Raw genomic sequence first — 11,163 nt, forward strand, 5'->3', positions numbered from 1 at the left:
CTTTTATCCTTTTAAGTCATGGATGTCAATATTTATATTATCTATTATAATATGATCTATCTCACAATTAAAATATCTTCAAACTTTTAAAATAAAATATTATAATAACATTAATAATTTTAATTACAATACGTAATTAATTTGTGCTAGAACATAAATGCAATACTAGTTTAAAATAAAACAAATTTTAAAATCTAAAAATAGTGAACAAATATATATGCAATAATGTATGCATCTTTAAGATTTTAGGACAGAAAAGTTACAAAAACAAATGTTGTAACATAGATTTTGAAGAATTAATATAAACAATTATACAAAAAAAAATGTTACATCTTTTTATCTACATTTTCTTCTTTTCCTTAATTTTAAAATATTCCTCTTGTGCAAATTACAAAAGCTTGCATTTTGGAAGAGGAAGCAAGCAAGCATGGTGAAGAAGAAGTAGAACCCAACCCAACCACAAATGAAAACTCCACACCTCTTCCATCTCCGCCGCCGCTTCGCCACAAAGTACACCGCCAGGATCACCTCCTCCGCCCCCACTGGCCGCTCCCTCGCGGCGGAGGTGACTCCGCCGCCGCCCCTCCCCTCCGACCCGCGAGGCTACCTCCTCCCCCGCCGTGACCTCATTTGCAAAGCCACCCAAATCCTCCTCTCCCCACCGCCCTCCTCCTTCTCCGACCCTTTCTCCGACCTCTCCGACTACCTCCAATCTCTCTCCCTCTCCCTCTCCCCTCTCGAAGCCTCTGAAATCCTGAAAACCCTAAAGAACCCCTCGCTCGCCCTCAAATTCTTCCATTTCTGCCCCTCCCTCTCCTCCGATTTCCGCCATGAGTCCTTCACCTGCAACCGCCTCTTCCTCATCCTCTCCAAGTCCACCAACCCAGCGCGCTTCGACCAGGCCCGTGACCTCCTCTCCCACATGCACCGCCATGCCGTCCGCGGTTCCATCTCCACCGTCAACATCCTCGTCGGCTTCTTCGGCTCCGGCGAGGACTTGGAACGCTGTGTTGCGCTCGTCAAGAAGTGGGACCTCAGACTCAACGCTTACACCTACAAGTGCTTGCTCCAGGCCTACTTGAGGTCCCGGGATTCTTCTACTGCTTTTCAGGTTTATCTGGATATGGTTAGGCGTGGGTACAAGTTGGACATTTTTGGCTACAACATGCTTTTGGATGCTTTGGCCAAGGATGAAAAGGTTTCCACTTGCTTTCTGTTCTCCTTTCTTTCTGGTTTTTCTTGTTGATTGGATTAACTACTCTAACACCCTCCTAAGAGATTTAAATTAGTTTTTCCATAATATAAAATTAGTTTATGTATAAATTAATTTGTAGAAGATGTATTTTCTAAATTTTCATTTTTAACTTCTAGATAGACTACTTTTAACTTGTGGAGAAACTTATCTTCTTTTTTCTAATAGTTTCTATGAAGTTTGTACCTTAATATTTATTGTCTAGCGCTCCAGCTTGTTGCTCAGGATTTCAAACATCTTAGTAAACGTATTCATCATGTTACCACTTTGTATAAATTTTTCTGAAATCAAAGGAAAGATATGATTAAATTGTATTCATATTAGTTATAAGTTGCTTTAGTAAGGAGTTCATGGAAATAAGTTGAAAATAACTTATAACACGTCATAAGCTCTGTCTAACTCTTGGATCCTGTTTGGATTAACATCTTTGTAAATGCTTAGGAAAAGAAATATAAGAAGGTAAAATGAATTCAGCTTTTCTTATATGCTAGGATTAACTTATGCTCCTCAGCTTTTGGAGAAGTTAAATGAAAGGGTTTTTATAGGAGTTGAAGTGTACAGGTGAATTTTAGCTAAGGGGTAAACTCAATTCATTCTACCTTTATTTCCTTCTTCTACAAGTGCTTATGTTATGTAGAACTTTATTCGAATTGAGCATTATTACACAACTGTTCATATCATAGTATAAATCCAAATAAGTTGTAAATAAAGGCTTCTGAACTTGCCATGTGTGTTCTTTCTTGTCTGAAGTTTGCATTGGTATGTTGCTCTGCAGGCTCTAAGATAGCTTTGTATCAATAGATTTATGAACATCTAATTGAGTTCCACTAGTGTTGTAAACTGTTTTTAGAACTACATAGAAGTTTCATTCATGTTGTTCTGCAGGCTCTAAGATAGGTTTGTATCAATAGATGATGAACATCTAATTGACTTCCACAAGTGTTGTAAACTGTTTTTAGAAGTACATTTTACATCTGTTGCTCCTGTTTGTCAGTTATCATGTGTATGAATTGTTTTGGCAGGTGGATAAAGCATATAAAGTTTTTGAGGATATGAAGCGGAGATATTGTGAGCCAGATGTGTTCACTTACACTATTATGATCAGAATGACTGGGAAAGCAGGCAAAACTGAGGAGTCACTGGTGTTTTTCCAGGCTATGCTAGCAAAAGGTTGTACTCCTAATTTGATTGGTTATAATACTATGATTGAGGCACTCGCCAAGGGGCGAATGGTTGACAAGGCCATTCTGCTTTTCTCTAAGATGGTGGAGAATGACTGTCAGCCTAATGAGTTTACGTACAGTGTGATTTTGAATCTTCTGGTTGCTGAAGGGAAGCTTAATGAGCTAGACAACATTGTGGATATATCAAAGAAATATATGAACAAGCAGATATACGCATACTTCGTTAGGACTTTAAGCAAATTGGGTCATGCTTCGGAAGCACATAGGTTATTTTGCTACATGTGGAACTTTCATGACAAGGGTGACAAAGATGCTTGTATGTCCATGTTGGAGAGTTTATGCAGTGCTGGCAAAATGACAGAAGCCATAGACCTTCTGAACAGAGTTCATGAAAAGGGTATAACCACTGATACTATCATGTATAATACAGCATTCACAGCTCTTGGCAGGTTGAAACAAATATCACATATTCATGATCTTTATGAAAAGATGAAACTGGATGGCCCCCCACCAGATATATTTACGTACAATATTTTGATCTCCAGCTTTGGTAGGGCTGGAAGAGTAGACATTGCTGTTAAAATTTTTGAAGAACTAGAGAATAGTAATTGTAAGCCTGATGTCATTTCCTATAACTCTTTGATTAATTGCCTAGGAAAGAATGGGGATATTGATGAAGCTCACATGAGATTTAAAGAGATGCAAGAAAAAGGATTGAATCCTGATGTTGTGACTTATAGTACACTTATTGAGTGCTTTGGCAAGACGGATAAAGTTGAGATGGCATGTAGCTTGTTTGATGAAATGCTTGCCGAAGAATGCACTCCTAACTTGATCACATATAATATTTTGCTCGACTGTCTTGAAAGGTGTGGAAGAACGGCTGAGGCAGTGGACCTTTATTCAAAACTTAAGCAGCAAGGGTTGACACCAGATTCAATTACGTATACTGTGCTCGAGCGATTGCAAAGTGGTGGACATGGGAAGTTAAGATTTCGGCGGCAGAATCCTATTACAGGCTGGGTTGTTAGCCCTTTAAGATGACTGAGGAACAAAGTAATTGTTGTACATTGTGCGTACACAGGTTTCTTCTAATGCTATTTAATCTATGATAGCTGTGTGGTTGAGGCCAGGCATTTTATGATTGTGGTCATCGATGAACATGGTTGGAACCAGTCAACAATGCTTGAAGTCCTATGGTTGTAGCATGCTCCAGAATTGGTAAACTGGCATGTTTGTTGGGTAACATACTCAAACATTCCTTCATTGGGGATTTTGGACTTTGCGCTTGGGAGTTCAATGATGAAGGGTATCATTCTTTGTGATAGGGTCTGTTTCAAGTTCATATAATACCAAAGACATCATCTTTGGCAGGGTTCCCATCATCTGACCTCGTAAAATAAAAGAAATATTGTGTGGGAAAGATTCTTTACATAGATTTATCCATTCTTACATAAATAGTGAGAGAAACCTTGGTGGGTGAAACGTCACTAATTTTTCCTTGGTTTTATATCGGTGATTCTTGTGCTTCTAGCCATATACTAACTGATTATTTAGTTATATCAAAAGCTAAATAGCTTGCATCCTTCAGACATAATTTTTTTTCTCAGACTGAGGATGTTATTGTATAATGTAAATCACAGTAATTGAAATGAAATATTTTCCCGTTTTTATACATTCTCTAATTGTTTTCTGCTAGTTCATCTTTATAAAGTTTGTTTTCTAAAGCTTGGAAAAGTCCGTTTGCTGCTATGCTTATTTTGTTTCAAAACTCATCCAAACCTTTTAAACATGTGGCAATACAAGCATGGATGCTAAAGCTACAATCGTAGCATTGCCACAGATGACATATCCAACTTGGACGAGCGCATGGTGAAGTAATCAGTAAAAGTGATTAATGCTTACCTTTAAAAGTAAAACATCTCTGCATAGCATTTTTTAAGGTGATTTTCGGTTTTTTCCATGTAAAATAAACGCATACCAAGTTGAACCTTCCTATATTTTAAAAAAATTCATCCAATGCTTTTTTTTTTCATTTCAAAAGGGATAATCATTTACATTCCATATTATCCATTTGAGGATGAAAGCAAAGTGTTGATTAAATTTTGAAGATATGAGAAGAAATGTCCCTCGTACTAATCTTTCAAAAAAATTAAAACACCTATTTTCGGCAGATCTCAATTAGGAGCATCTCATCCGATACCTATCAATAGAGGATTATTCACATTTTTAAACAGAAATTCATAAATTTGCTCAAAGACCTTGCTGCCCGATGAACACAATCTAACACTCAAGTCCCACAAAATAGTTGATGATTCATACAACCTTTTTTTTAAAAGGAATAATTACTAAGCAAGTATTTTAACATGTTAGTTAAGGATGTAAAAATAAAATAAAAATTAATTAAAAGAATCTTAATAATGTTTATGATGATAACTTTTTATATGTAATAGACTTGTAAAATGATATATCCACTTATATATGGTAAATTAATCTAATTTGTAGGTCTAAAACAACTTGATGACCCAACAAACTTTGTTAAAATAGACTCTAATATTGTATTAGATAATGAATTTAAATCTAATTTATCATTACAAAATCAGTAAATTAATTTTATCTATAATCAATGTAAAATCTCTAACAATCATATTAAATGTTTTTAATTACTTAAAAACCACATAAAATTACATTTCTTTCTTAATTTAATATAATTTTGTTTCTAACAAATAATTTATAGTTCTTATTTTGTTAATCATTATTAACACAATAATTAGCATTTGTCATATTAACATATAAAATCGTACAAATTTTAAGTTTTCTGTAATAAAAAATCTAATAAATGGTAACATGTTCTAATATGTATTAAAGACACTCATTAAGAAATCATTTTCCTTAGTCTTACAATATTTCTCTTCACTCTTTACTTAGAGGTTTCTCTCTTTACAAGTTTTCCATGAAACTAATACTTTATTAGCCATGGATAACAATTACAGTCGAGCAAGGTTATAAAAAAAAAATAAAGTATAGTCCAGCAAATGCATAGGATGCATTTATTGATTGATCAAAACTAAGATAGCCTAATTAGGCAGTCGTATCTGTAACATGAATCCAACAATAGTTACATGAACTTGAAATGATAACCTCAAGCTATTAATACCAATTAAATCTAGGTAATCTCATCTTGCAAATTGCCCTAGACTTTGCAAAACTAAGTTGTAGCTTACAAGAGATAAAGAGAATAATGGATTCATCTCATCTTGAAACCTTCTTGGCTTCTATGTCCTGAAGTCTCAAGGTAACTGCTCGCTTGTGGGCTTCAAGGCCTTCAACTTCAGCCATGGTAGCTACATATGGCCCAAGTTTTCTTAGACCCTCCTCTGTGAGAGACTGCACAGTTATGTACTTCATGAAGGAGTCCAATGACACACCACCATACATTCTTGCATACCCATAAGTAGGAAGGACATGGTTTGTGCCGCTTGCATAATCACCAACACTCTCAGGAGTCCAAGGCCCTAAAAAAACAGAACCTACAGAGGCAGTGACAAACATTTAGATCTAGGATTCTTGAATTGTCATGCCCTCAGAAGGATACAGAATAAGGTTATCAAAAAGGAAGTTGACCCTCTAAGATTGCAGACACGAGTAACTTTTACAAGGAATAAAAGCCCATCATCCGCAATAAAAAAGAAGCAACAAAAGGAAAATCCATAGGCATACCTGCATTCTCAATAAAACTCTCCCACTTCTCTGCATCCTTCACGTTGATAATTAGATGCTCGGGTGCATATAAGTTTGAGAAATTGATAGCCTGAAAGATGTTAAGCTAACTTTTACTTTTGAAAATCCAACAATAATGTTATAGGTGAATTGAGACATAACACGTGAGAGGAGATTCAGAACATAATTATAAATTATTAGTTGATTGAAAAATAATTGAAGATATAATTCAGAGAAAGTTATGACATATCAAGAGATCATCTTAACATTTAAAGAGGTGCATAATAAGTTATTTTGTATTTTTGGGGTGGAGTCATCTTTCTTATTCTTCTCTTGATTTTCTCTTGACAATAAGAGTGTGTTTGGGAAACCACTGTAGGGTTTATAAGATAATTTGACTAGCTTATATCGCTCCTCAACACAAGTATAATCAATATTATGCATAATCACACTGGCTGTGCAATGTGTAAATACAGGCACGTAAACCTAACAGCCTGGTGTAGTTATTCCGAAGAAATTGTTCTCTCTCTCTACCTTGATACTTCTTAATCCAAATCAAGTCACTCTGCTTTTAGTAGGTCAAGAAAGAAACAAGAGAACAGGACTGACCTCAAGCATATCACGCGCATAGACAATAAAACTGTGGCTCAGAGCTTTTGAGGCAAACTTGTCTCTAGGAAGACTCTGGCACTGCTTGCTGAGTTCCTCCTGTATAGCATTCAGATCCACGCCATCTCCAGAAATCACAAGAACAACCTGACTATCTGGGCCATGCTCAGCCTGAAAATTGTAATTAGAAGTATATACGTAGGCAGTATACAAGAAGCTTAAAAGGTTATGAATCATCTTCAAGTATGCATGCAGGCAAAAAGGGATGATTTATCAACCTCAAGTCATATCTTGGCAGTATGATGGAGAAGCATGCTTGTTTGAGATTTTGAACATTATATTAACTTTTAATATACTGTCTCTAATCAGTGCTGGATTTTTTGCAGGTTTTGGGTCTTGTTTAAGGAGGTACTGTCATTTGGGGTTTATGTATGCTTTTAAGTTTTTGCAGATTTAGCCTTAATTGAAGAAAAAGTATTCCATATTTATACTCTAGTGTAGTGTATTTGTACCTTCAATGGCGACTAAGAGAACCCTAAATCATAATCAGATTCTTAACAAACAAACAAATGCTTCAATACCCCATCTCCTTAGTTTATAAATTTGGTTGTTTTCCAGATACGGTTTCAATTAATTATTAGTTCCTATATGTCACAGGTATTATGAGTTCACTCTCTATATTGAATTTTGAAAAACTAACATCATGATGTAGAAACTAGAAATAAAAGTTTTTATAATAATGTACAAATTATACTAGAACATGAATTTTGTTCCTAAGCTAATGACAAAGAAATATTACAAATTTCCATAATGAATGAGAATTGGTGAATAATGTTTTGCAAGTAAAGAAAATAGGAGTTATTTTAAAACTTATTAAACCTGCGAGAGCAAATCAGCAGCTACATGAGAAGGAACTGCATGCTTGTCTGCAATGACCAAAACTTCAGATGGGCCAGCCGGCATGTCAATTGAAATCATGGCTTCACTGTTCTGCAGAAGACTTTCAAAACGTAAAAAAATGAAGAAGATTTAAGATTAAACAAACGAAATGTAATAGTGAAAACAGATCGTATATTTTAATGTAATATAAACATGGTTACTTGAAGTATCATTTTTGCAGCAGTGACATATTGGTTTCCAGGGCCAAAAACCTTTTCAACCTGCAAATTTCATCACATTCACAATTAAAATTAAAATTATCAAAAAAGTATAAAGTTTTTTTTAGTTGCATTTTAAGTACAGTTTAGTCACAAGATTACATAATCTATTAAAGGGGTGTTATGATAAGTTTGATAATCTATCATGGAATGAGTTTCACTATATAAAATCATGAACAGAAATGCTATTTGAACATGATATACTAAATTACTAATACAGAGAAAACAAATAATAAGAGATACAGTTGAATCCATTAACTATCATGGAGAAGCAAACAACAAAGATGGGTCAAAAAGAGGCTAGCCACCTTTGGACAAGTTTCTGTTCCCCAAGCCATAGCAGATATGGCCTACAATGAAGAGAAATGGCATATGAATCACGGTTTAATTTATAAAGAATGATACAAACATATAGAATAAAGATAAATATCACGATAATAGATTCAGATGACAAAACCAGATAAATGTTATCTTATATTATCATGTTTCAAACCTGTGCTCCTCCAGCTTTGAGAATGTGAGTTACCCCAGCCTTCTTTGCACAATACAATACCTCCTGAAGAAAAAACATTGGTCAGAGCAAGAAGAACATCATAACGACAACTTCCATACAAAATAGATAAACACCTTGCATGTAGTGCCATCCCGAGTTGGAGGATTTGCAAGAACGACAGTTTTACATCCTGCAATTTGTGCAGGCTGGTATACAAAATAATTAACCATCAGCTAAATCGGGCAAGATAAATATCAAGTACACAATATCAAAACTATACAATATGGAAAGACATAAGAGGTACTGAATATTATTCAACTTACAACTGCAAGCATCAAAGCTGTTGAAGGTAATACAGCAGTTCCCCCTGGAACATAAAGACCCACGGAGTTAATACTTCTTGCAACTCTTTTGCATAGGACTCCCTGGGATTTTCAGAAAACTCAAGATTCACATAAATTGGGTAATAATAAGAACACAAGAACAAACAAACAAGTAGGCATAATAACCAAATGAAATGACATAATAATTTTTTTTTTAAAAATCAAAGAATAGAGATTTACAAAGGACAGAAAAAGTACATAATCACAACTGAAAAAGATAATATATCCATTTTATCTTTCCAGTACTAGTATTATTTAACTATTCCTAGATAATGCAGCAAGACTTAGCTACATTAACTAGATCATAACGCCGGATATTTCATATTTTGACTCAATAACACACAAGAATAAGTTTAATTATGCTCAGTGTCAATGCAGCCTTGAAACATTAAGCCCCTGGTTGTCCACCCAACCTAGCCAGCCTATAAGCAAGAGCATAGACATACCTTCATGTTCTCAACACTTTTCTCAGGTGACTTCTGAGCAGAATGAAATGCATAAATATTGTCGTAGGCAACATCAAAAGCTTCCTTAATGGGAGGATCAAGCTGCAAAACAAAAGGAACAAAACCAAGAATATAATAATTGCCCCAAACCAACATCACTAAAACAGAAAGTGGATAGTAATAAAAGGCACATCTTCAACCAAAAAACTGAGAAATAGTTGAAGATCAATTCCTATGCACCGAGAGACTTTCTGTTTTTGCTTTGTTCATTTCTTTCCAAAAAATTGTATTTGAAATAGTTAAAGATCAATTCCTATGCACTGAGAGAGTTTAGTGCTGTCAACCAATCTAGGTAGAGTTCTAAAGTAGTTTTTACAAAAACTCAATAAACTTGTCATGAATGACAATTTCTAATTGGTTGACAGTGTTTTCACAATTTTCTATACAAATAGTTGAAAACAAGAAATACAATAAGGCGAGATTTTCATAATTAAAAGTAAAAGAAAAATAATGAAAACAAAAACTTTTCTTTTTCAATTCAAACATGCCCTGACAAGGTATGCATATTGAAACAAACATACCACAGGGTCAGGGAGCTCCGAGACAGCCTCAACAATCTTCTCAAGTTCAACTTTGTCAAACTTTGAAGTATACCTACAAAACACAAAGGTGAAGTTACATAAGCAAAGAAGTTAACAAAGCACACACAAACAAGAACAAGATCATAGATGACATTCAAAGAAGAAGAGGCGAACTCTTTAACTGCAACGTCCCCTCTTTTGTGAACATCATCGACAATGGGGTTAACCTGAAAAGGGGCAAGAAAAGGAAAAAAAATTAGAGTGACCCATCTGAAAGGAAAGGGAAAGAGGATAACCCATTACTCACCACATTGAAAATTGAAGAGAAATCTATGCGGGGTCGGCTCTTGAGGCTCTGAAGCTCAGAGGGAGTGAGTTTGGACAAATGAAACGAGTTGATACAACACCGTATTACAGTGGGGCGCGTGGTACCGAAGCGCGGCCTAGTGTTTTGGATTCGAATCAGAGAACGGTTCCAGTTAGAAGCTGTAAGCGCAGATTCCATTGTGGTGGAAACAACGTTGTTGAATTGTTTGTGGTCGGAGTTGGACTGAGTGAGAGAGACCACTCTGCTATGTTCGCTTGTGTCTTCGCTTCCGTTTAAGGTTATGAGTGATTCTTGATTTTAGTGATGATTTTTTAAGTTTTAAACTAATTAGAATGATTGGTGTTTTAGTGATGATTTTTTAAGTATTGATTACAGAAATTTTAGTATTTGTCATCACTTGAAAAGTTTAGAAAAATAAAAAAGATTGTGTGAATTTTATTTTTATACGAAAATCAAAAGAATATCTAAAAAAAATATACTGATAGTATAAACAATTATTTTGTTATTCAATTATGAATGAATATACAATTAAATTTTTTAATGTTATAATAGTTATTCTAAGGGTTTAATTTTAATACATTGTGTACTGACTAATTAAATGGGCTGAAACATTGTCAACATAATAAAAGTTAAACTAAAATAAATAAATAATGAAATAAGAAAATATTTTGTTAAAAGTTAATAAATAGACTCAAACGCTTAAAATATATTCAATAATTATAAGGTACGACAATTACAAGTTTAAACAAGTTCAAGTTGATCCACAACTCATAAGTCCAAGACGTCACTTAAAATTCGAGAGACTGAATGGAGAAGAAGAAAGTTAATTGTTTCTAAAACACTATAAGAACACTAGGAAAAATTATATTATTAATTAACAAAAATCACTTTAAATATAATTTAAAAAATTATGGTGGAATGATTTCTAATGTTTTTTACACTGTAAATATTTTTAAACTTTCACTTAAAAAAATAAGAAACCACTACAGACAATGAAAAAGATACTGAAA

The 11,163-nt window shown here is 34.4% G+C and overlaps 2 protein-coding genes across 5 annotated transcripts; one reads left to right on the forward strand and one right to left on the reverse strand.

The window, feature by feature from the left end:
* The first annotated feature begins 343 nt into the window (after nt 1-343).
* On the forward strand, nt 344-4,113 carry ABO5 (ABA Overly-Sensitive 5). Its single transcript, XM_068639962.2, has 2 exons — nt 344-1,198; nt 2,275-4,113. Exons 1-2 carry the CDS (start codon nt 464-466, stop codon nt 3,478-3,480), a joined length of 1,941 nt encoding a protein of 646 aa, XP_068496063.2. The 5' UTR covers nt 344-463; the 3' UTR covers nt 3,481-4,113.
* Nucleotides 4,114-5,460: 1,347 nt separating this feature from the next.
* Nucleotides 5,461-10,449, reverse strand: LOC137832013 (histidinol dehydrogenase, chloroplastic). 4 transcript variants are annotated; one of them, XR_016521529.1, is made up of 13 exons: nt 10,133-10,448; nt 10,000-10,052; nt 9,826-9,898; nt 9,245-9,346; nt 8,739-8,840; nt 8,550-8,621; nt 8,416-8,478; nt 8,231-8,272; nt 7,866-7,925; nt 7,645-7,750; nt 6,766-6,936; nt 6,157-6,247; nt 5,461-5,966 (listed from the first exon to the last, which is right to left on the reverse strand). XR_016521529.1 is itself a non-coding variant. In XM_068639963.2 (13 exons), exons 1-13 carry the CDS (start codon nt 10,328-10,330, stop codon nt 5,689-5,691), a joined length of 1,416 nt encoding a protein of 471 aa, XP_068496064.1. In that variant the 5' UTR covers nt 10,331-10,449; the 3' UTR covers nt 5,461-5,688. The 4 variants fall into 4 exon arrangements, 2 of the variants coding, with proteins under 2 accessions (XP_068496064.1, XP_090159600.1); XR_016521528.1 differs by having other exon boundaries at nt 7,645-7,765; XM_068639963.2 differs by having other exon boundaries at nt 7,645-7,755; nt 10,133-10,449.
* Between the last annotated feature and the right edge of the window lie 714 nt (nt 10,450-11,163).

The sequence above is a fragment of the Phaseolus vulgaris genome, chromosome 6 (genome assembly GCF_051622355.1).
Source record: "Phaseolus vulgaris cultivar YP4 chromosome 6, ASM5162235v1, whole genome shotgun sequence".
Lineage (NCBI taxonomy): Eukaryota > Viridiplantae > Streptophyta > Magnoliopsida > Fabales > Fabaceae > Phaseolus > Phaseolus vulgaris.